General features: G+C 39.5%; 1 protein-coding gene across 1 annotated transcript; it reads left to right on the forward strand.

Annotated features, from left to right (window-relative positions):
- RFTN2 (raftlin family member 2) lies at positions 1-24,537 on the forward strand. Its single transcript, XM_072341426.1, has 10 exons — positions 1-112; positions 610-756; positions 4,303-4,486; positions 6,049-6,160; positions 7,849-8,161; positions 10,267-10,467; positions 12,789-12,910; positions 13,767-13,870; positions 18,875-18,953; positions 21,960-24,537. Exons 2-10 carry the CDS (start codon positions 618-620, stop codon positions 22,218-22,220), a joined length of 1,515 nt encoding a protein of 504 aa, XP_072197527.1. The 5' UTR covers positions 1-112; positions 610-617; the 3' UTR covers positions 22,221-24,537.
- The last annotated feature ends 987 nt before the right edge of the window (positions 24,538-25,524 follow it).

Genomic DNA, 25,524 nt, shown 5'->3' on the forward strand with positions numbered 1-25,524 from the left:
AAATGATTTTCGTCTCCGACCATGTTGAGACTCTTTTCTCATTCTTTCGTTCTGACTAACTTGCTTTTTTGCCTCTGACTTGCTACTGCATTTTGGGCACTACTTCTGGAGGGTAAGTAATTACATGCATACAAGTTTCTCTAACTTTCTTTTTCAGTTCTTCACTTCCCACCCCCAGCCCCCCCCCCCATCCACCCGCCGCCCCTCCTTCTTACTCAGTCGGTCTAGAAGGACAAACAAAGCACTATTGGTGTCCTCTGCGAGAGAGCACTGATAGGGGGCTGGCTGTAAATTGACGTGGCATGGAAAATCTCTGCTAGCTTGTAGCAGCTCTAACATTGCTGCAAAATCAAGCCTACTCGAACCAAGTCTATGGCTTGAAATCATTACGGATTTGCTGTTTATATATAAAAAATGAATGGGAAGTGCCTTCACTTTTTGTTCTGGGACACAGACTTTTTCTGCGTTTGGATTTACGGCTAATAGCAAACAAAATCAAAGGGAATCACTTGGTTACTGGTTTTTGGTGTTGTCTTTGTTTTTTTATAAAGTGAGAGCAGCAGATCTTGTTGCTCCCCCTTCCTTCCCCTGAGATTTAATCACTTGCAGATCTTACCATGGGGTGCGGACTCAGAAAGCTGGAAGACCCAGATGATAGCAGCCCTGGAAAAATTTTTTCTACATTGAAGAGACCACAAGTTGAAACAAAGGCCGATTCTGCTTATGAATATGTATTGCTGGATTTCACTTTAGAAGGTAAATTTTACGTTACAACTTTTTTATTCTGAGAAAGTTGGAAATGGAATTTAACTTTGTTCTGTTGTGTCTGGGTCATAGTTAAATCTGTTCTTTTAATCAAAGCCAGCCAAAATGTAAGACTTTTATTTTGAAACACAAATCATGACGAAGGTCTTCACTTAGATAAAATTACAGTGGAAACTACCAAAGTATTTTTAACACCCAAATGGTCGGAGTTACACAACTGTCCTTGTTGGGAAGCTGGCTAAAAACTGCTAAAGATTTTCCTAGTTTCCTGTGAGTCAGATGCTGCCATCCTTACTCACTTTGACTAATGGTCGTCTGAATTCAGCACGACTGTTCAGAAAATGCACCGTGCCTCAGCAAGGGGAGCAGGATGCTTTAACTGAGGAAACATTGTCCAAAAATGCATTCCGATTTGGAAAACAGGCTGTCCTTGTCCTTGTTACTTTGTGCAGGAGTGAGTGTGTTCTTTAGTTGTTAACAGGGAATAGTTTCCACTGAGGTAGGTCCCAGGCTTTTGGTAGATCTTTCACTAAGAGTACTGTAGTTTTACTTGGGCTTTTTTTTTTTTTTCTGCAAATGCTTCATTTCTATTTGCTGAATAGGCTTTTGAAATTGTGACCAAAATGAAACAAAATTTGTATGCATAGCTGGAGGCAGACAGTGCTCTGTGGGATACTTCCTTCCCGAGGGTGTCCTGTCTCTAACAGAGCAACTCCCTGTTTCCAGAAAGTTGAAAACATAAACAAGCCCAGATGGCTGCCCTCTCAGAGCAGGCAGTTCAGTTTTGCAGGCAGATCAGTTTTCGCCCGATCTACTGGAAATTCTTAATAATAAGTAGTTGAAGTAAATGTTCTAGATAGAGGGATTAGATAAAGGAAGTGTAAGCACATGTCCTGCTACGTGTTGAGGAACTTATTCACAAACAGAACTTTATTTCTGCTTAGTTTTCTTCCCAAGTTAAAGGATTGTAGTAATATTTTTATTAAAATTGATCTGTTTACTGAAGAACTACAAGAACTAACTGAAGCAGTGTTCCACTGAGCTACAGTACTTGACTGTATTTATCGCTCTGTTTATTTACTCATAGATAGATGAGGTTCTCATTGGTTTATTCTTTGGCGATAAACAAAGCTTTGGGTAGATAGGTAGTAGTTGGTAACTTAGTGGAAATGAAGATGAACTTGAATGTATACATAAATTGTCCTGGTTAACTTAGCTGTGTTCTAAATTAAGACTTATGGAAGTATGGGGTAAAGGATCTGTTTTAAAGAAGATCGTGGTTTTAAGGAGGAATTGCATTGAGAAGTGTGAATAAAAGTTTCTCTTCCAAGTACTTTAGTAACCTTTACAGTAGCAAAGATTCACTTTCCCCTTCTTAGTCTGATATTCGTAAGTGCGTAGCTTCAGTAAGTCACTGTGGTATTAAGATTAGGTGGTTGCCTGGTCATAGGTGCTACCTGCAAGCAGTTAGATTTGTGAACACACATACTGTTGTGGTGGAGTGGTTTTAGCTGTGTGCACATATGTAACACTGAGGGGCTTTGTTTGAGGTCTCTCAACAGCTAAAATCATGCAAACCAGCAAAAGTGATGTACAGTACCTTTCTTGGAGGTATTTCTGAATGTTGTTTGCTTATAAAACATAAGGATTGGTTGAAGCAGTGTAGAAAATGCTGAACCACTCTTTTCTTTTAATCCATTCAGCTCATTTGAATGCTTGTTGCTATTCCAGTATCCTTGGGCAAAATGTGACTTAAAAGAGTGAGCTTTTTATCACTGCAGACCAAACTTAGTTTTCATTATGCTGTCAAGTTGTGTGTTTTATCTTCGTGATGCTCTGGTGATTTCCAGTGTGAGGTCTTCACCTTATGGGACATGTTACCATTGGATCTGGAATCAAGGAAAAAAACAAACAAACAAAAAAACCTTAACTGAATGTCCTTTTTAAGATCTAGAGTTAGCAATAGCCTGCATTAATATGAAAGTACTCCAAGCATAAATTCATTGTACTTCATCTTGATATTCCTTATTCTCTGCTTCATCTGATTTGAGATATATGAAGTTGGAGTAAGCCTGCTTGACAGGCTGGTAGGAGTCCCTGATCTTCTTGCAGGCTGTAATGTAGATTAGGTCTAAATATTCTGGGTGGCATTCCTGAGCATCTTAATTTGTTACGAGCAGTGTATTTTACCTTGACTCTTGTCTCTTCTTTTTCCCTCCAATATTCTAATATCCCTACTGCATGGATCAGCTCTGAGTTCCGTGGAGGTACTCCTGCACCAGGGGAATCCCCAGCAAGATACATTACATCCAGTCTTTCATTTTGCTGGGGAATAGTGAACTCCAAAGTGTAATTCAAAATGCCTGTCAAGGACTGCAAATTCCACAGTTTCAATCATGAGGCATATCTCAGATACAAAAACAGCTGGAGGTCAGTTTATGCATAATGTAGGGCTGAGCTAAATATTCCTATTCAAGCATAATGCTTATGGCTTTTCCAGAACCCTCCTACTAGGGAGAAGTAGGAACACTGATACAAGGGTATTTCATGTCGGTCCATGACAATGACATGCTGTGAAGTTGTTGTCACTCTGAACAACGGTATGAATATGTATGGAGTAGTCCTTCTGTCATCATCTTCAATGCAGTGCATCTACAGCTTATTATGCAATTGGCAAGTTAGCTGTAGTTCTGTTATTCGTTGTATTTTGGTTACATATTGGGAAGTAAATGTTCTTTAGTGGTTAAAGGAATTGAAAAGTCTCTGAAATGGTGATAATGTTGCACTTATACCTGCTTTGTGTGTGTGTGTGTGTGTGTGTGTGTGTTTGCTGTAGGGTAGTTAGTTCTTCAGTACTTCAGTACTGTGGCAAAATACATCAACTACTGACAATGCATAATGTTTCTATTCTCTATACAAAAGCTGTGAACCAGAATGTTCAAAAGTATTTTCCAATTCCTGTCTGCTGTTAACCTACTAATCAGAAGTGCTCGCATACCCTCAGGGAGATCCTGCTTGGAAATTAGTGACAGCACTTAGCTTGTTGTGACATAGGTATAAGTCTACTTGAAAACTGTAATTGGGACTGTGTTAAAATGTCAGCCTGCAATTCACAAATCACTTCTAAGGGATCAAAAAAGTAATAATGTGTTTGAAGAGGAGAAAGCAATGGTTCTGGGCTTAACTTAATTCTGTGGAAATGTATCTCTCAACAAGGATTCAGAGGGTTCTGCTGCAGTATGCTTAAGGCTTTGGCTAGGCAAAATAGTTGCTTTTGTATTGAGACCTATTGCATATTTTGATGTTGATGCAGCTTTTAAGTTAGCTTGACAAAGCTAAATCCAGTTAAGTATTGCTAAAATAGATCGTATTAATTTGTAAATACGTGTATTTCACCTACTTGTGTACTTAGTAATCAGCTGTGAATCTGCTTTTTCTTGTACAATAGGTTTTGTGTTTTAAGTAATAAGAACTCGCTTAGGAGTATACATGTCCATAGTATAATGTGCTTCTTTTCTATCCTTTCAATGATTTTAGCTTCCTCTAATCCAGAAGTTATCAAGATCAGTTCTGTGTTGGATATAGCGTCTAAGGTGGAAGAATATTACAGTAAAGGATACGTTGTAGGAGCTGTTCATCCTATTTTGCTGCCAATTGGACATAGAAGAAATTTCCCTGCAAGTCACATGTATCGGGTGGTACTGTCACGATTAAAATTAAGGTAACAATGAAATAATTGCATTCTTTTGCCCCGATGCTTGTAAGAGGGTTGCTCAACACACACAGGCTTTAAAGTACCTCAAAGAACCAAGGAACTGTTTCCTATCTGGAAAGGTAACCGAGTTAATGATGTTTCTTTAATTAACCCTCAGTGTATAATAGGCAACTGTTTTCTTCGGTAAACTTTGAAACAAATCCAAATATGCTTACCAGAATTATAGTAGAATTGTAAAATGAATTTGTTGAAAGAGATTGTAGAAATTTACCCCTTTTATTTTTAGCACATTCTTATAATAAAGAACCATGTTGTAGAGTCTGCAGCAAGTCCAAGATTAGACAGAATGCCAGGAGGCTAATAACCTGCTTCAGTTCCATCTTTTCTAAGTTTGTCTTTTTACTTGGTTGTAGAGCCTCTACTTGTTTGTAGGTAAAATAGCTAGAAGGGTTGATTTGTTTTTGCGTTAAGAGGTGTCATGCTTCCCTTTCTTTTGTAGTAGGATGCACAAAGGTTCTTCCAGCTCCTTCAGGAAGTCTGCAGAAATATGACTCTTGGAGTTATTATAAAACGTGGCTCATTTGAAGGACCCTCAGTCAAATGCTTTGTTTAAGCAGGAGTCACCCATAGCTCATACAACTTCATAAATTCACCTGCAAACCAGGTGCACGTTATCCGTGTGGATAAATTGAAGAAAAAAGTTTGCTCTGTGGAGCTGAGGTTTCCAAGAGCTGATGCTGCCTGTGCTCAGCTCCCTCAGCCCATCTTAGCCCTGTTGATGGTGGGATCCTTATGAAGCTGTCATTAGAACTAGTAGGCCCTTAGAACAGGTGAGGGACAAGAACCTGCAGTCTCTGAAACAGTGTGGTGTAAGTTCCCAACTTCCTATGCTGATGCCTTATATGTACCTCAGTTGGATTTCTTGAAGGCAGATGCATTTTGTCCAGCCACTGACTGGAAGGAAATCTTTGATACTTGAAAAGTCTCACTGATGCTTCGTTGTAAGGCAGGGGCTTATGTAACAGAATTATCAGCAAAGATAATCTTGTTAAATAGATGATATACATCAAATGTTGTATGATTAGCAACATAACTGACTTAAGATTAAAAAAATGACTAATAATACTCTGTAATGAAGGCTTTTAGGGTTCTGAATCCTAGGAGTGGAATTAACATTGTGTAACCCAAAATAATTGTGACTACGGTGTATTTCTAGCACGTACCTGGGCTGTTATTTCATACTGTGGCTGCAACTCTGCTTTAATTGCTAAAATTAAGCAACAGCGTGTTAACAGTGCATAAGTACCATTTCGAAGCTGAGTTTCAGAAGATGCCTATAAACAATCTTCAAATGAAGTCTCTATAAAATATTTTTGTCTTGATGTTGTAGTACAGAACAGCAACTTACTGTGTGTAAGAAGTAGAGCAAAAGACCAAAAAAATATTGAGTTTTAAGAATGAAAAAGCATTCCCAGGATTAGAACTTTTATACCAGAAGAAAAGAATTCTGTATTTGCCCAAGTTAGCAGCAAACTACTGACAAAGCCTGCTTTCTTCCTGTGTTGTAGCCAGAAGCATGCAGCACCCAGAGGACAAAGGAACCCCAGGCTATTGATTGAGGAATGTCCTGTAACATATGAAACACTGACAAACGAGGTAGTGAAAGAACTGTTAGAAAAGGTAATGGAATTTTGTGGGTTCTCATTTGTTGTATTTTGTGGTGCTGAGTTGTGCTTTCTGGTGGCTTGTTATGTTTTTTTTCCAAATGTCTCTTTGGATTTTTTTTCCCTGTATGGTGCACGTATGTAGTTGAGGATCAGCGAATGACACTCTTGTTGGGGTTTATTTTAGCTTGGAGGTCTTGCTTTTGGTTTTACTTTGTAGGAGCTACCAAGTGTTTTCTTTATGCAACGAGATGGTTTTCTTCACTAATTTTCCAACTTAGAATTAATGACTTAGACCTGGAAAGCTTTGGGGGAATAGCAGCTGAAAGCGCTGGAAGCAGAACTGCACAATCAGGCCCAAACTTTCAGTCAGTTGTGGTAAATTGCTTGCTTGGTAGTTTTTCCTAGAGTTAGTGTTTATTTTAATCTGAAGTTTGATCATAGTCTGTGTAAAGTTCATTAGGAGTATCTTAGATTCAGAAATTATTGTAGATTACAGAAAATCAGCTTCCACTGAAATGAAGCTCTCGTTCCACTTGCTTTTGTTTCACTTCCTCTGTAAAACTGAAGACATGATTAAACAGGAAGTTATTGTTATTGTAAGAGTTAGCTTTTCGTCGGCTGTCAAAGAAGGAAGCAGAGGAAAAAGCGTATTGGAAATACTTGAATGATCATTGAAATTAGCAGAGCTCTTTAAAGTTTCTAAATGGCTTTTTTTATTATGCATTTACACAGTATGCAGATTGCCACCTTAGTAGTGGGAAAAAATACTTAACGATAAGTCGTGATTTGGTCTTGCAAGGACATGTAGAACAGAAAAGCTACATTAAAATGTTCTTTAGATGTTCCTGGTGTTTTTAAAAGATTGAGGGAGGAATCCATTGTGAACTTGCATACACTTTTTTCAGGATCTCCAAAAATAAGAAAAAGTAAGGTTTTTTTCATAGTGATTGCAGGTACGTGTCAAGTTCATTGCTGTGCATACAGAATGGTGACAAACTGTAGTACTTCAGACTGTCGTGATACCAAAATGATCTTGTGTAATGACTCTGAATAAAACAGTTTCCATAGTTTACCTAGGTAGAGATTTTTCCCTCTCTGCCCTCACTGGGTGCTTCACAAATGATTCCTTCTTATGGGGCTGGGGTTTCCCTGTGTTTTTGCCAAGTCTTTATTGCAGTTGTAAGAGGAAATGCTCTTAATCCCAGTAAAAGAAAACCCTGCTTCCAAGAACCGGTACATCCCACTGATTGCACATATTGTGCAGCTGTCTTTTGGTACCCACAGGAGAGGGAAAAACACCGCAAGCTAAAAGCAAGGTGAAGACTTAGTAATCTTAGAGCAACTGGCTTCACACGAGTTCAGAAGAACCATACTGTTTATTGCACCAGCATGCTGTCTGTCGCTGGGATTGCTCTTATTGAAGGATTTTGTGTACACAGAAGTCAGTAGCAGTGTCAGCCATCCTTCTTGGCCTGAGCCCAAAGACATGCTGGAGGCCTTCTATTTACTTTAAAAACACTGACAACATGCATAGACAAGCTACCCTTCCGTAATGCAATATTGTGTCCCCATGTCTCCTTGAAAACCAGCCATTTACTAAGTAAAATGTGCATTATAGATGGTTTTTGGTTTGTTCTTTTTTTAATGTGTGATGCAGTGTCTTAAAACAGCTTCACAGATAAATTTCTGTTTCAAATGCAGGTTAATGAAGCAGCTAAAAGAGGAAGGAAGTTTGTGGGATTTATAACGCAGCATTTTCCTCAAATTAAAGCCTGTAATGGAGCAAGCACAGATGGGAGTGCAGAGCTGGAATCGGCACTGGGCGGAAGAAATAGGGAACACAGAAGAAAAAGTTCTGACGATGACTATAAAAACTGGAATGAAAGGTCACTGTGTGATAACCTATCTGAGAGCGGGAATGAAGAGGAAATGCAAGCAGATAGTGGACTGTTACAGGATGCAGATTTCCAGTTTGGAAAAGAAGTGAGCCCTGTTAAACCACGAAAAGGAAATGGTAATGAGTGCTGTTTTGTTGTGGCAGAAATAGAATAGGCTGTTTTAAGAAGGAGTAGAATAAAACAGTATATTCTGTCTTCAGGTGCTGTTTTTGGAAGATACATCTTTCTTAAATGCATCCATACATTTTTAGAAAGTACTTCCTGCTTTATTTATCTGAACTATGATAATCTTTAGCTGTATAGGGGGGAAAAAAAAGGCCCTTATTCTAAGTGTGGTGCAAACAGGTAATTTTTTTTGCTTGATATACGTGTAGAAAACACGTGGAAGGAAAAACACGATGCAGATGTTTTTAAAGCCCTTTCCAAACATATTGGCTTTTACCTTGTCTTAATATTGACCCTGAACTTGTAGTGAGCATCTAAAAATAAGCTGTAATGGTCCCAGTCCTCCTGTCTGTTTTAAAATGTCAATAAGTGGACCTGTCCATTCAGAGCTGTGATTTTACGTGCTTCTAGCCAGCTTGCGTAGAGTACAGAGAGCAAATCCATTCATAATGGATTCTTTCTGGTTAACACGCCTTCAAGAAGTATCCTGAAAGAGATTACTTGAATTAATGCAGCGACCGTGAAATCAAAGAGGATAATTGTTACAAAATGAATTTACACTAGAGAAAAAGAAGCACTGAAAAGTTGCTTAGGAAAAGTATCATTGAAAAATGTTGTTGCTGTGGTAGAAGATTTAGCTGTACAAGAATCTATAAGATATGTAGCATAGAAGATGCTGCCCAAAACCATGACTTCTGATGCTGAATCACTAAGCCCTTCTCATTTGCTAGGAGGAAATGCGAAAAGGAAGAAGGAATCTAACTCAAAAGAACTAATGTATTACAGTACTGTATTGAAGGCATGAAACTTGCACATTAGACTACATTTTGATATATAATAGGGTCACCTGTGATGTGCCAGATGTTTTAATTGCTCTCAAGAGCAATCTTTTTCACTTTCCTGCAAAATAGTTAAGCATTCTCTAGCTGGTGGACTGTGAGGATAATGACTAAGCACTGAGATAATCAGTGTCATTCTTATTTTTAACACAGCAATTAAAGCAGTTCTTGTACAACATGCTGAGCCTTTATAGAATGATCCATTAAGGCTTAACTCTTTCCTTGCAGCTTGAGATAGTGAGTTTGGTGTCTGTAACAGGATAGATTCTGCCTCTGTTTCTTGAGCTTAGAGAGACTGGCATCTCAACTGGGGTTGTCTGAGTTCCTCTGTTTTGATGTTGTGAACGCCTCTGCTTTCTAGAGGGTTGTGTTGATTTAGGCCGCTCAGAAGTTGCAGTAGCAGACATAACATCTGGGGTTTGGAGCATTTTATTAGCAACTGTTATATTTCCCCATGACAGTGATGTGAGTCTATCTTGTTCTTACCTTCTAGCATACATTTATTTAACGAAGGTTTTGTAACTCATCACCAGTGATTACTTAAATACTATTTTTGAATATTAATTTTGGATGAATATTTGACCTTTCTGTAACAGCACTACCTTAATGTACAGGTATTCAGCACATTTGAGAATATGCGCGTTATGTTTGTTTTGCATACACTCAAGCTCTAATCAGTTTCAGTGCAGAAAACCCCAGCAGACAGCAGGTTATAGTGGTATTTAAGTCATCTTCAGAATAGCGTGGTAAAAATGAATATAAGGTATAAGGTAATATAAGGTATATGAATATGAGGTTTAAGGTAATGAATATAAGGTATAAGGTAATAGTTAAAGACCTAGGACGTGTTTTTTAATCTTTCTTTACAGTCATTTCAAATATGTAGAGCTTTAAATTCCACAGCTGGCAAAAGAGAAGTGTGTTTCCAGTGGGTTTTCACTTGAGTCTGCTGTGTTTTCCTTTTTGCAAGATGTGCCTACATAAAAGGTCCAGTGACAACCCAACTGCAGCATGTTCCATTTTGCAGGGTACCCCACAACTTACCCTCCTTATGCCTCCTCTTCTTTTTTCCTGGTGTTTAGGGCTGTAGGTGAGTACAGCCACATCAGGAAACAATTTGTAAAACTGTTACTTAGAACTAGAGAAGCAGGTTGGAATAAGAAAATGTCTTTATTTGGAAGCTCTGTCTTATAAAGGTTCATTTTTCTTGTTCTCAGACAAGCTGTATACAGTCTTCAATGTTTTTGATGACGACTCTGCCTGCTGGACCTATCATGAAGGCAACTTGTCCATGAAAGTAACGAGAAAGGGACCCGTTATCAGTACACTGGAAGCAGACTGGCTAGAGCTAACTACATTTTATTACAAACAAGGATTATCTTTAATTGATTCTTTTGTACACTGGGAAATTTCTAAAGGTGAGTACTATCCCAGAGTACCTTAAAGCTTTTACTTATTCCTGTGGATCTAATTACTGTGCAAAACATAGATCTTGTGTTGCGTGTTGGTGAAAGGCAATGCATAAACATGTTCAGATAGTCACAGTAAGCTGGTAGAATCTGGTGCCTGAAAAGGAAAGGAAATGGTTTCGTGAAGTTATAGCTCTGAATAACTGCAGTGGAAATTAACTGTTTTCAAAGCGTAATAATGAAATAAACCTTTTGCGCTAGTTTTCTTTTTTCTCTTTTTTTAAAGGCAAAGATAATGGGGAAAAAATCATAAGCTATGTTACACTCCTGTTCATGTTCTCCTTCTGCTCACTTGAAATATTTCTAATGAGATACATGAGAACTTCATTTCTCGTTGTGCTTATTGTACCATTAAGCCTTAAGTCAAAGTAAGGCTTCCCATACTCTCTCCTTTCTTCAGTGTTCTGCAAGGCTTAAAGTTCTTAACAAAACCCTGAACTGTGTTAATTTGACTGTTTATCCTCAAGTTTCAGATATTTTGTGCACATAAAGAGCTTGAAGGCACACTTTCTATTGGCCATCTCTTACATAATAATCCCCATCCATTGAAGTCAGTAGAAAAGACAAGGTTCCATTAAGGGTGGAGAGGTGGGAAATCATACTAGTAGTTTTCAATACAGGTTTTTTTAGAGCTGGAAAATGAATCTCTGGAGACAATTACAATTCACCGTAGGATATTTTCAGCAGCTGTTGAAATTAATCTTTGCAGCTGTTCTCCAAAAAGAGTTTTTGCAATCTTCCCATTCCCCTCTTGCTGTCTGCTCTTTTATATGCGAGTAACTCTCCCAACTTAAATACCCAGGTTATGACTTGCTTAGGGATTCGTGCTGGCTCTTGCAACAGTTGGTGCTCCTGCTCCAGGCTTGCTGGACTGGTATAGATTTCAGTTGGACACATGGGTGTGACGCTACTGAATTAAACTAAATGTATTAGAAGGCGCAGCCCACCATGTGGATCACATTCTCATCAAGTATTTGGGACCGCAGTAAAACTGATGAGTTTGCACGTACATCTAGTTGTCTTCACCTCCATTTTTTTAGTTTGCTTTTAGATTGCGAGGTGCCTAAAGCAGCAGTTTTCCTTCCATGTCGCTTTAGTGAATTGAGCAAGATTTTAGCTATTGTTTTAATAAAAATGAAGGCAATAGATGAAGGCAGAGCTGCCACAGAGGCTCTCCTCTCAAAACTCAATCCCTAATTTAAGACAGGTGGATGTTTGAAAGAATGAAATCACTGATAATCCTTAACTGTCTTCTGTTGTCAAAAGAGAACCCAGTCACAAAAGTAATCCGAGTACATTCTCTTTTACCAGCCATTTGGTTTGCTACTTCCATTCTTCCTTGCAGATTCTCTTAACCATAGAAGTATGTAAGGCATGCATCACGTTTTTATTTTGTTAATGATGTCATTAGGTATAACCTAAAGGTTATTAGGACACAGTACGCTTGGAATTAGCGGTTTGAATTAGCCACTGAGTGGTGGTACCTCGTGTATAATTTAGAGTTATGTTTGAACAATGACAGAAGTAAAACTGTGACATGCTACTGGTTGACCACTTTAAGTTTCTGCCTGAATACTGAAGTTCCTGAACTAAAGAGACAGAGTACTTATTACCAGGAGCTGTGCAGGTGTTAATATGATTGCACCCACAACCATACATCATGGTTGGGGGAAGAACCAGAATGTGAACTAATATTTGATGCGCAGCTTTAGTTGGGGGTGATTGTACTGTTAGACTCTCACAAGTAGGTCAAGGAGGTGGGCTCGCAAACTTCCTTCCCATCAGGAATCTCCTACAATCACTTCTGTTTCAGGCTTTTCCTGCGCCCATTCACATATTAAAGTCACTGAAGCTAGGCTTAAAAACACTTCATGCTTCATTTATCTTTACAGCCTCTCTCACCACACCAAAAGGGACATTTATTGTCAGACGTACAGTATTGAAGTCGAATAAAGAGGTTTTGTGCCTGTCTGCTGCAGGGGATATGTTGAATAGGGGAAACTTGAATTTAGGCTTGCTTTTCAGAAAATGAAACAGTTCATAGCTCAATTTGTATAGGAAAAGGAGTTCTGAATAATTAGTGAGCTGACGTGCTTCATGAAACTGTAATTAGGTGCAGACAGAAATGTTATTTTATATATGTTTGAGTCCCTTGTTCGCTTGAATTTAAAGGATTGTTCAGTGAAAAAGCATAAGCCTGTGTGTGCATCACAGGGAGATTCTGATCTAAAAATCTGTATTTCAGCATAACTTTGTCTTCATGTTCACAGGTGACCATTCGCCCAGATCTTTAGAAGGATTATTTATCTATGAAGAAGAAGGTTCTGGGGTTCCAGGTTCGAACAGGAAAGGAAATGATGCAATTGTTGTTGAGCAATGGACAGTCATTGAGGTAAATAGGTGATTATTTGGCAGTACAATTTCCTGCTTACATTTTCCTCATCTCATTAGGATTGCTGTACCAGTGTTTAAATATTTCATATTGCTTTCTTTAAGCCACCTGGGTAAGTTAAAACTAGCTTTGAGTCGTAAAAAAAGAACTCAGACTTGTACCCATCATTGGTCAGTGTGAAGGTGTTCTGGTTTGATACTCATAAAAGATCAATAAATACAACAACTAAATCAAATCTAATTATTTTGTATTTATTTTGGTATGAAATACGGAAAGACTTAATTTTTTCCTTTTAAAGTTGCACATGCTGCTGTAGAGTGGCAAAGCAATAAAACGAGTATTAAAATGTTAAAGTGAGATGGTTGGTATGAATTAGTAGCATTTAAAGTAATGATTGGAGGATGCTAAGGGCTTGCTTTTGAGATAAGCAATAAGTGCATTTTCTTATCTGAAAAGAGATGGTACAAGAGCAACACCTACAAAAACACAAGTAGATTTATTGCTAGGGGGATGCTTGTTCCTCAGATCTGAAATAAAAAGCAGAATGTATCACTTGGCACAAGTTTTCTGGTATTTAAGAAGTTTTGCTTTAGGGGTTAATTCAGCAACATGACAAATGTAACAACGAATCAGGACTATCATATCTACAGTTCATATTCTCCTCTCTGTTTTCCTTATCTTCTGTTGTATTAAACTTCTCAAATTGCTTTGTTTGAAGTGTGGAAAATCTTTACGTACCAAACCCAACAAATTATGATGTTAGAACTAAGAAATATGAGTCTGTGATGTGTTATGTATAGAAACGGGAACAAAACTTCACAGTGTGTCTTTCCTGCTTTTTTAATTGTCAATGTAGGGTTGTGAAGTGAAAACAGATTATGGACCTTTGCTGAACACGTTGGCTGAGTTTGGGTGGCTCCTGACCTGTGTCCTGCCTACACCTATTGTACGACATGACAGGTATGCAGCATCTTGGTGTATGTTCCAAGTTACGCAGCCTAGAGAATTATCAAGCAGCTACTTTGCGTACTGAAATATAAAAGCAAGAAATATGCTAGCAACGTTAACCACATGTAAAACTTGATCACTGTTTTAGCATGATGGTGGATTTTCTTTTAACCACCTTGTTTTACGACTGTCAATTTAAGTAAGTTTCAGACTTAGACCAAGAATCCACAATCGCTCAAACATCTCACTAACTCAGGGCCTTGGTCAGTGGCTATTTTAGACCGTGTAAGAAAAGATTTTGTCACAAGACAGTCATGCGATATATTGCAAACTAGGGAGGAGAATGTGCTAGTCCAGCAAGTTATTGAACTGTTTCTCATCTTGAACACAGACATTGTTTCAGAGCTTACATAGAGTACCAAAGTACTGAATTTCAATTCTCTTATACTGTTGCTATAATGTTACTTCAGATTTCTTTGGGAAACAAACATTTATATGTGTAGGAAGAGCTAAATAGCAGATGTAAGTCATCCATATTGTTCTGGACTTTTTTTTCTTTTTAAAGGAAAATGTACTGCTCTTTTATTCATAATACCAAGCTAAAAAATGGCAAGTGCATCACTGAGCTAAACTTACCTGGTTGTTTGGGGTTGTTTAGAGATTAAAATCGCCAAAGTTTTGGGGGAAAAGAATAAATGTACTGAGACAGCTTGGGACTCATTAAAAACAATAGAAGGACTGAGTAACTTTAGTAATCTTTGGAGCCAGACCTCACTGTATTAAATCAAGACAGCATGAAAAGGATGTGAATGGGAGATTCAAAGTGAGCTGCTCCAAGAACTTGGGGTTTTGCTGAAGTGATTTGACGTAATTAAATCAACTCACCCATGTGAAAAGGAGGTTTTTCTGATCAGAAGGCAACTCGTGTTTCTGTATGTTTTTTTGTTCTGTTTTGTGTATTTGTTTTGTTGGATGTTTTTTAATAGTTTTAACCAACTAGATACAAGCAAAGACAGAAGAAATTGAGGTAATACATCTGGTGCATTTTGCTTTTAAGGGCTGCTTAAGGGCTCAGAGGGCAGGGGGGAGTCTGTTTGCAGCAGCCACGTTTTAGAGCAGAATGATGCTGTTTTGGTAGATTGCAGAGCAATCTGGCCTAAATGCTTGTGTGTGTATGTACATGAACTGTCTAATATGTGTTGTCTTAATGGTGGCCTTTTAGATACCTTTAGAAGTACAGTGAATCACATCTGGAGCATGCCTGTAGTATATCCAATACACAACTATGGATATCCAATACACAATCTGTATATCCAATGCCTGTAGTATATCCAATACACAACTATGTATATCCAATACACAACCTGTATATCCAATGCATGTAGTGTATCCAATACACAACTATGCCAGTTTCTTAAAACAAAACAAAAGCCCACCTAAGTTCATGAAAAAGAATTCCTAATTGGGAATGAAGAATTACTAAAAGACTCCTAAAAAGTGTTTGTTGGCCTGACAGTCTGAGTATTAATTAGGAAAAGTTATTTTTAGGCCTTGATGTTGGAATGTGAAGAAGAGGAGGAAATTCCTAGATGATTGCTGTGTGTCTGATATGAAAGATGCCATTACTGCATTGGTGGATTATCTAGGAATGTCAGTTAAATGCTGAATAAAGAAGCGTACTTAGTGCTGCCAAACAGCTGTTCTTTTCCCAGACCGAGAACTCTGACCTCACATCCCGGGCTAAATATGAACAGGGTCCAGAGACACTGAACAAACAGAATGAATAACATGTTGAGACGATTTGGCAAATTAATGTTCTCACATTGATTTAAAAACTAGAAATTGTGCAATGCATATAGTAGAAATTCTATTTAAGAATGAAATACGTAGGTAAGCAGAGCAGCTTACTCCCCATTTGTGTTTATCTACATGTGTTCTGTCTACTCTACCCATGAAGTATTGCAAAACCTGCTCTTTGCCATTAAACCTGCCTGTGTCTGTAGACAGAAGGTGTGACCACAGGGCTGTGTGTTTATTGTGGCAGGTTGTTTCTCTTGTTTGGGTTTTTTGTTGTGTGTGTTTTTTTTAAGGTTAGGAAAGAGTTGAAAACTGCCAGGCTATGAAGCCTCTTCCTGTGTGGTTCTGTTGTCTGTCATCTTGAAAGATGTACCTCTCCATAGAACAATGTGCTGTTGTGTGGGGTGCCATGCCACATGCTAGCTGAATGTCATGGATCACAGTCCTGTTTCAGGCATGGGCAGCAGCCTGTAGGCCTTTTTTGTCCTTCAGTTCCCACCTCGGGCTGAATCATGCTGGATACAGGAAATATTTCCTTAAGAAGCGTGATCTTTGTTGTTGCAAACAGAGCAGTAGTAGATAGCATGCAGAGTTGTCTTTTGTGTCACACCAAAAAATAAGGATAGTTCTGGAGTGTGGGGTTATTTCTTCCAGTTAGCAGGCTGTAAAACCCATAGAAGTTGCTTGCCTTTTGTCAGGGGTTTTGTTTTTCCAGGTGTATAAGAACATAGAGCACAAAACGGGTGAAAATGATGCAGTGTTTGGATCTATCGATATCTTTGATGCCAACAAAGCAGACCAAGAAAAAATAGAAGAGACTTAGGGAGACTCCTGCATTTATATACAGCTGTTACTTGTAATTGAATGTTTTCAAGGCAGGAGTTCAACAATAATCATTCCAAATTCAGAGGCTGCATGGCATGACTAAAATGAATTGTCCTTTAGAAGTTAAGTCTAGTGATTGGGGAGAAAAAAGATGTTTGTTGCTATGTTAGTTAAAAAGAATTTACCTTGCCCTTTTTCTTCATTTTGCAAGGTGTGCTGTATGACCTTAATTGATCTTAATGTGAAAGGTTTCTGCATAAAAGTAAAAGCAGATGTAAACATGTGGCTGTTTGTGGTCCTGTCTAGATTCAAGTAGGATGATTGTTCTTAGGGATTATTTGAGATATAAGTAGAGGAAGAGGACAGAGTTGCTGCCCAAACAGCATAAGCAGACAAGCAAAACGGTGATGTTCTAACAAAAGAGTCCCTGTTGCTCTTCATCCCTCATAAAAGAAGGGACAGGAAAAAGGCTTCAGCAGTCTAACTTTGCCGTGACCTTTATTTCCCCTCACTGATTACTGTAGTCCCTGAAAACAGAACACAAACTGTCCGCTAGCAAAGAAAAGCAAGTGAACAAATACACTGCAGAGACCCTGACTTTGTGGTTATTAATTTGTCATCGCAAACAACTTGATCTAAGTTCTCAACATGCCCTAATTTAGGAGGCAAAGTGGGAAGGAGCACAAGGGAAGCGGAGGAGTAGCTTGCTCTGAGCATTTTTTCCTCATTTAAATTCTGTGGAAACCCCACAGTCATCAAGTTCTTTGTGAATTAAGCTCATAGCTACTACGTCGTGTGCAGCATTTTAATCAGGTCAGACTTAGAAATTTGTTAATTTCCTCATTGTCTACTCGCCATCGTGTCCTTTCTCTGTTCTAGCAAAACTTGTACAAGCTGAAACTCATGTTTGTTTCTTTTTGTTTTCTCTAAAGGAATGCAGACACAGTTGCACAGTAAGGTATAGGCAGATCATCATAGGAGGGAGTCTGCACAGCCTTCTCTGGAGGGAGAGATTTCCCAAACTGGGCAAGGGAAGGCAGCTGGTGAAGTGGAGCAAGTTTGCAGGATTACTGATTTTCTAGTTACAGTGTGAAACTGTAACACGTGGATTTTCTTTCAATGAATGGAAATAGCCAAGTAGGGATTCTCAGAAGAGAAAACGTGTTAAGCCGAAGAAACAAATGAATTCATTGCCCCATTTTCCTGTGTGCATCATAGCCTGTAGTTTATGGTAGTTCTCTTTTTTTCATCCAAGAAGATATGCAAAGATCTCCTATGGCCTGAGCTCAGCTGCACTGAGAAGATCGTGAGGGGTCAAACGCAGTTGCAAAGTCATCATAATTCACTATTGATCAGCTGAGCACAGCTGGGAATACTGCTGTTTTGTGTATTTCCTCAGAGCTTGCTTTGAGGACCTCTGCTAGGGTCGGCTCTTAATAAATTCTTCCTGATCTCATTGCAACCGTTTTAATCCCTGATTGTTCTTGGAGCAGGTCCTTAGCAAACTCATGCTCTCGTTCCAGCCCTGGCATAAAACACAAATCAGTTACTTCAGCCTTCTGTACGTGGTTAAGATTGTGACTTAAATGATTGAACTTACTATGAGTATTAATTTAGTTAACTCTTTCCAGAGTGCTCAGCATAATAATACAGTTATATTATTGAGAGGAGGGTGGGCAGAATCGCAGCTTCCTGCAATGGCCTCCATACATAGCAATCACTGCCAGTCTGTTTTAAGTAGTTAACATTTTGTAGTTCAATTCTGCTGCGTTTCTTTACCTTAGTTGTATACCTGTAGTCATTTCCTTTATGTGCATTAAGAGTTCATTGCTGCTCGGAAATACAACTGAGAAGTTAAACTGAGCTGAGACCTTTTAATGGTAGGTGACGAAATGGCAAGCTTATCTCACTGTCCTAGTTAGATGTCACCTTAGAGCCAGAAAGCACCTCTGAGTTAGCAGTACAGAGTCTTACTCACAGATTTCATATCACAAAGGTCTTGAGATATTTGGAGCTGTGGATCTATCAAGATTGAGGGTACTTGTGCTGATAGGTAGTTGTGTGTTGTGTATCTGCCAGGAAAGACTTTGAGGTTTGATTTCAGATGCTGTAAATATGTGGACTTGAGCTTTCAAGAGCAGTTCTGTTACTCCAGCACAAATTACCCCTTACTCTATACTTTGTTTTCATGTGCACTATGTGAACACAGCTGTGTGCTTCTGGTTTTTTTCAGTACAATTACAGACCTATTGAAGAATTAATACACTGGTGAATGCTTGGCAGTCTGTGCTTTTCTGACTCATACAGCAATTTGCAGTTGACTCTGAAAAGTGTGACTGTATTACAGTGAATATTATTGTCTTTAATGTTCAAACAATTTTCTTTATGTTCTAGTGAAGGAAATCTGGCCACAAAGCAAGTTGTTTTTCTTCAGAGACCTGTTGTATGGAATTCTGCTGTCCTGACACCAGAGGTGAGTAATGTGTTGATGGCATCAGTATTAAAATAATAAGAGATGAGTAATCGATACAGTGGTGATATACAGTAAGAAATGGCTGCTTCTGGAGGGATGAGGCTGGCTGTGCTGCAGGCATTTCTGTAGAAGCCGTAGGGAATTCCTAAGTGAGCTGCTGCAAATCCTGCCTCTGTTGCCTGTGAAAAAGGTGACGCTTGGATTTGACCTCCAAAGCGTCTGCTTTCAAACCAGCAGAAGAATACGAGTTCCAAACTGTGCAGGGATTTCTGCTTTCTGGAGGTTTGCAGAGTGAAGGGGTGTTAGCCATCGCTGCATGAGAACGTGTGGCAGAAATACAGGACTTCAAATGCATGTGGCTGTATCACTGCAGCCCCTTGTCCCTTTTGAATGAGGCTTCTGTAATAGTGGCTGCATTTTGTGGATTCAACAACTGATGAACATCACATCCCACTCAGAGCCGCGATCACAATAGCTGTGGCACCTGTGCTGTGCTGTAGGAAGGACAAGAAAAGGATAAACTGGTGGGTTCTTCTTTGCCAAATCTTTATGCATCCCACGGCGTCTTTTCCTTTTGTAACAGTCTTTTAAGAAGCTATGAAAGCTTTGTGTGTTCCAGCTACACCATCACTGGAATAGAAACTGCAAGTTTTGTCTTTCAAGATTGTAGACTTATATGAAGGAGTGATACCTACCTTCTTCTTTCCCCATCTGTGTAAATAGTTCCGCAAGTTTCTGAATATCTGGAATTCTTATTTGATCTTTTCACCTATTCAGACTGTTACCCTCATCTGTGTTGTCCTCTGATTAGCGTTTCTAAAATACATTCTTCCTTTTTTGTTCTCGTCCAGATGTCTGCTTATCTCCAGCCTAACTTCCTTTCCCCTGTGTCCCATGGCAGTTTATTCTTCCAGACCTGGAAGAATGGCTTTCAGCTTGCACAATTAAAACCCAGCTTTAATTTTCATCTCCATCACCACCATAATTCCTAGCTGATTCTTGTGTGCTGTCTGTAATGTGTTTTCCTGATCTACAAAACTTAAGGGAGTTTTTTTCACCTCTGTGTTCTGTGCTTTCTCCCTTGCAAATGCCCTCTTCTAAATTCTGCCAGTTCCTCTTGTCATTTTCCTTCAGTGTCTCCCCGTGTGCCACACATGGTCACAGCTTTATGACTCTTGCTTTTGTAGTCTGCTTCTTCTGGAACATGATTTTGTTGCTGCCAGTATTGTAAATGCATAAAACCATGTTGGTTTATGATCAAAGAAAGCATATTTCCTGATATTTCCCAGCTTTTTCTTACTAACCGCGTGGTCTCGTGGTACGAATACTCTTTCCTTGGTAGCTGTAAGACCTGCTATTTCTAACTGCAAGCAACTCGTAAAAGGCAGCGTAAGCGACACGACTCAGGTTAGAAGGGTTAAGACTGGATTGTGCCAGGAGATGCTGTAATACAAACCAGTTCTGTAAAAACATTCAGTTTGAGGAACTGGTGAGTCCTTGAGACGTGTTTGACATTAAAAATAGAGGAAGCATTGTGCTTGCTGGGTAAATGCCGTTGCCTGAGTGTGAGGTGTTCAGAAGTCGTTGGACCTTCATGTTCTTTATTTATACAGATATAATGGTAAGCATGGTTTTGATCGCTGTCTTAGCTGTATTGGAAAACGTTTGATGTAAGCATGAGAATTAGGGAAATATGAAATAGGCGATTTTGTAGCCATTTACACAGGCATTATTGTGTTTAAAATCTGAGGAGACATAAGATCTAAATGTGCCTCTTAAGTATCAGTGAATGTTTTACTTCCCTGCCAGGAAATCTCAGTCTGGTGAGGTCATTTTAGCGTGGGATAAAGAGGTAGTTGAGGCTGGAGCTGAAATGCTTAGCAGAGTAGTGCGGTGGGCTGGGGCCGTGGCAGGGCTTTGTCCCACAGGCAGTACCAGCTCTTGGACCACTGTGAGTCACCTTCTGGTGACTGGATGTACATGCTGTGGGTGGCTTTGTGCTGCCAGGGTTGGCTTTGTTTCTGCTTTTGTAATCACTGGATTGAGGCTAAAGAACTTTGTTTCAATAAGAACTGAGGGAAATCCTCTGTTATCTGGTCTTTTGTTCCCACTGGGTTCTCTTCTGTATAAGTCTGTCTCTTATGTCCTTATGCTTCATATCTCTGCCTTCTTGTATATTCCTGGGTCGGGGTATTATGCTCTGGCTTATGATTTATGTTGTGGTTCAAATGCCTCTTAGCTTTAGAAGGGCCGCATTGTCCTGATGGGTTCCTCATCACATGCCATTTGCTTTTCTAAGGAACTAGCTTAGAATAGGAGACCTGATGTTAAACCACACTCATGTTTGAGGTTTTCTCTCTTTCCTTCAGGCAGACTTTCCATCCTCTCACTGTGGCATCCAGGCTAAGTTTATTTCCTTCTGTTTCTCCTGGGGCAACGGTATTTCCCGTTGGTCTCATTTCTTGATGTCTCCTTGTAACAGCTTCCCTTAAATACGCTTCCTTTAGCTGCAAGGGCCATTGTTTTTACTGCTGCAAAAGGGTTTGGGAAAAACATTATAGATGTATAGGAGGAACAAAGAACTTGCCTGAGCGTGGCACAAACAGCTGTACTGCTTTTGTTTGGCTTTGGTCAGAGTCAGGCATGTATGTGAAGCTTTCTGCAAACAGCTGGTTTTATCATGGGTTAAGACTTGTAAATCGTCCTGGATCTACCAAAGTTTGGCATAGGAATTGAGTATTACTGAAATAACTGGGTTTATTTTTCTTCCTAGCATTTGCTTTATGCTTCCTTGAATCTTGATTGTGCTTTATCTCTCGCATAGCTCTTGAAATCGATTTATGTTGGAAAGAAAAGTATCTGTTGTGATTTTTCTCCAGAGTTCATGATTTAAGCTGCTTTACTTAAAACGCAGTTAGCGTTAATTCCAGACAGATAAGTGACTCAATACAAGTGTTTGGCTTTTTTCTACATAAGCTAACGTTTAAACATTCTCCTGTATTTCAGAAGAAATCCTTGAGGCAAGTTACTGGGGAGGAAAAAGGCAAAGCTGCTAGAAGTGTTGGATTAGACACCGCTACTTCTCACCCTGTAGAAACTGGACAACCACCCGATGAGCTCCATCTGTCTCCTTCTAAACAGTGTTGTATCAAAGAGGCCTCCTCCCAGTATGGGGGTTTCTCCAGGTTTGGTAGCAGCGATGGAGTATTAATGGATGATGGACAATTTGAGCAGGAAGATGGAGTCACTCAGGTCACGTGTATGTGATGAAGTAAGTAACTGCATCAGATGGACATGTACATAACTCACACAAATGTAAAACGATGTACTACTTTAAATGCATTGCTGTGTAAGCTTATGACTTTTCCCAGACTTTTATTGTACTATTGCCTGTTTCTTTGTTATGCTGTTCCTACTGTAGTAATAATACTACTGCAAAATAATTCGGCTTCCTGTCTGTCTTCGGTAGAACAACTACCTGACCGGGTGCTCTGCTGCTTGCTTAGTATTTTTGATAAGCAGGGAAGCAAAAGCTGCAGAAACAAGTTTGTGTTCTGTAAGAGAGAAAGGGATGTGGATGTTGAGCACCTTCCACAAGCTGGAGGGCTGGTTATTGCCTTTTTTAGTTACTGTTTTTTAAAGACTGTTGTAAATATTGATTGGGGGGGAAGAAAGAAAAATGCATAGTTTTTATTATGCATAAAAGCTTATTGTTATGGTTTCACTTGACTTTTTCACTAATTTTTACTTGCTCTGCCTGAACACAAAAGCCTGGAGAAATGTAAGTCATGTGCTAGAGGGTTAATTTAAGCTGCGTTCAGCCTGGTATGTACAGAAGATTTCTGAAGGCCGTAGGCAGAAATTGGTTGTAATACATTCTCACCTCTGCAGGATTTGCCAGGGCTCCATGTTCCAAGCTGTCTCAATATGTAGTTTTGTATATAAGAGTGGCACAATATATTCTTAACTTAGTATGAGTGGAAATGCAGACCCTTGCCACTTCAGTCGGGTAACTTGCATTCTATGAAGTAGTTTGAAGGGCTGTACATGAAACACTGACAGCCAGGTGCACACTGATGCTTATGATGTACATTGGGGAAGAAGCAGAAATGAGATGAGACTTGATACAAAAACGCTGACTATATAGGTTTTAAAGTTCCTTGCTAACTGTATATCACAGTGGATAAACTACATCCAACTGCATCAAATACCCCAAGTGCTGTTCAGGGGAAAGACAGAAGGCCCTGGGGTTCTATCCTTACTGTAGGGCTGAACTCAGACAGGCCCTTGTAGGGAGACGCACATGCAGGAATTGTTTTGATGCCGCTGTCTTGAACTTGCATCTGGCAGTTCAGCTTCCTTCCAAGCAGGTCTGCCACTACAGCTGGGAATAAGTCAAAAGCCACGAGACAAGCAATTCTAATTCATTTTCTTTCCTCAGATCAGCATTGGCTTTTTTACATAATATACCGTAGCTCAGCTCCTGCCCCTACCGTCTGTAAGATTTTCCCCTAAGACTGATGTAATATGAACACAGGAGATTCCATTTATGCGATGAGAGCAGCCTGAATGTGCACTGGGCTATTCTAGGTTACTCCCACTTTGAGCAAGAGAAGCTTTTCTGAAGCTGTAGGCTACTAAAAAGGAACGTGGCTGTATTTTAGAGCTGTGAATGTACTTCAGTCCTCACTGCTGAGTCTCAGCGAGTTTTGAGGGCTGAACAGGACCATTGTAGGAGGGCAGCAGAGAGTGGTTTCCTGCCGCAGGACCTTCGTTCAGAAGCAGAGGAAAGGGTTTGCTCTGTCCACATGAAGAGTGCGTGTGAATGATCCGACGTCGTGCAGCAGCTGAAGAACACAGAATAACCCACCTGCCTTCCTAGGGGATGGATGCTGAAATATCTGCAAATGCTTCTAAAACAAACCAAGCTCTTAATGACAAAAGAGATTTTCCATCTCATTTGAAGAAGTGAAAAGGGTGTGTTTTCTGCAGAGGGGATTTGAATTGAGGCTGCGTGTGTTGTTACGCTCTTACACAAATAAGAGCACTGAGCTGTGCCATTACTAACGTTGCCAATTACTGGCACCTTTTTATTTAATTCCATGTTGGTAAAGCAGAAGGGCTGTGAGGGAGAGTGAGACAGCTGGTAAGTTTGCTTTAAATGCTCCCGTTGTAAAAATCCTTTGCCTACACACCTGCACGCTGCTCAGTCTTCATTTTACAAGAACATGTTCTATGTATTTCATTATCTTATGCCTTTTTATTGAGTGAATTGTGAATCTTAAAGCATGAATGCATCCTCCAACCAAAAAAAAACAACCAATTTATGCTCCAGCGTGGCTTCAGCTGTGTTGCTTAGTAGAGTCTCTTACAGGTACAGAGATGGAAAGCCATTAATGCTGTTCTTAGACCTCTGCAAAAGGCTGGTTATAGCTCGAGTCTTGTTTGGCCAGGAAATACTTTAGAAGTGTTTGCAAACCAGGACAAAGAGTCTGTTAGAAACAAAAATGCTGTGCCCTGCTCATAACTGTCACAACGTTTTTTACATACCTCATCACCTGCAATAAACTGTTGCTTAACTTTCTGTTTCTGGTCTATAAAATAGAGTGGGTTTTGTGTAATGTTAAAATCCTTTTTATATCTCTGAGGGGAAGCCTCTCACCATTAAAAGCACTTACTGAATCAGCTATCAATGTCTTAATTATATTTGTCTCACCCGGGCATTAAATCCATTAGATCAGTGTATACCTTCCTTCAGTTATTGTTGCTGGTTCTTATTTGTACGTGTAAAGCAAAGCTTGCTAGAATTTTAATCGTCTATTGGAAGCTAATTAGCTTTCTTTCTACTTAGGATATTAATCTGGAAGCTTAAAAAAAGACAAGGTCAGGTTGCTGTTATGACGGCTCCCCATGGGTTAAATCACGTGTGAGAAGTGTTAGTTCTGAGATTCAGATTTTTCAAGGCTCGTTTTCTGTGTGAGAACTGAGATGAAAGGAATGGATGATGTCAGTTCTTCAGGAAAGCATCACTCCAGAGAAGCGGGTCTGCTGCCGTGTTCTTATCTGTTGAAGCAGAAGCTTGGACAACATCTAAAACCTGAGCAGCGCAGTCACTGTGGCTGACCTGATGCAACACCCACTAAGGCAAGTACTGGGGAAAACCTGAGACAAAGAGAAAGGCCCTTGTGAGTTAGTATGTGCTCACAGTAGGCCACATCAGTGATGTGCTGTGTGTCACGTTCTGCTTATATGGGGTATTGGAAAAGGTCCTTTCTGGATCTCAGTGTCTTTTTAACTGTAAAACCGGTGTTTTCTGAATTGAGAGATGAATACGTTTGAAGTCCTGCTTCTGAGTATGTGATGGTTCCGAGTATTGCATTTATCTACTTCTGGAAGAAGAAATCCAACTCCAGCACACCTCCTAGCAGAGATGGGAAAGCACCAAACTTTGCCTTGGAAGCGAAGCGCTCGGTTTCCTGCATTCTCAGACAACATGAAGGATGAGGATCGCTTACTGAAATGTAGCGGAATGGGTAAAGTAACAGCTGAATTTTAACCATTGCTTTGTTTA

This window comes from Excalfactoria chinensis, chromosome 7 (genome assembly GCF_039878825.1).
Source record: "Excalfactoria chinensis isolate bCotChi1 chromosome 7, bCotChi1.hap2, whole genome shotgun sequence".
NCBI lineage: Eukaryota > Metazoa > Chordata > Aves > Galliformes > Phasianidae > Excalfactoria > Excalfactoria chinensis.

Coding starts and splice junctions, on each gene's coding strand:
- RFTN2 (XM_072341426.1), top strand. CDS start 618: ATGGGGTGCGGACTCAGAAAGCTGGAAGACCCAGATGATAGCAGCCCT. Junction 4,487..6,048: donor CTGTCACGATTAAAATTAAG/GTAACAATGAAA, acceptor CCTGTGTTGTAG/CCAGAAGCATGCAGCACCCA. Junction 12,911..13,766: donor AGCAATGGACAGTCATTGAG/GTAAATAGGTGA, acceptor TTGTCAATGTAG/GGTTGTGAAGTGAAAACAGA.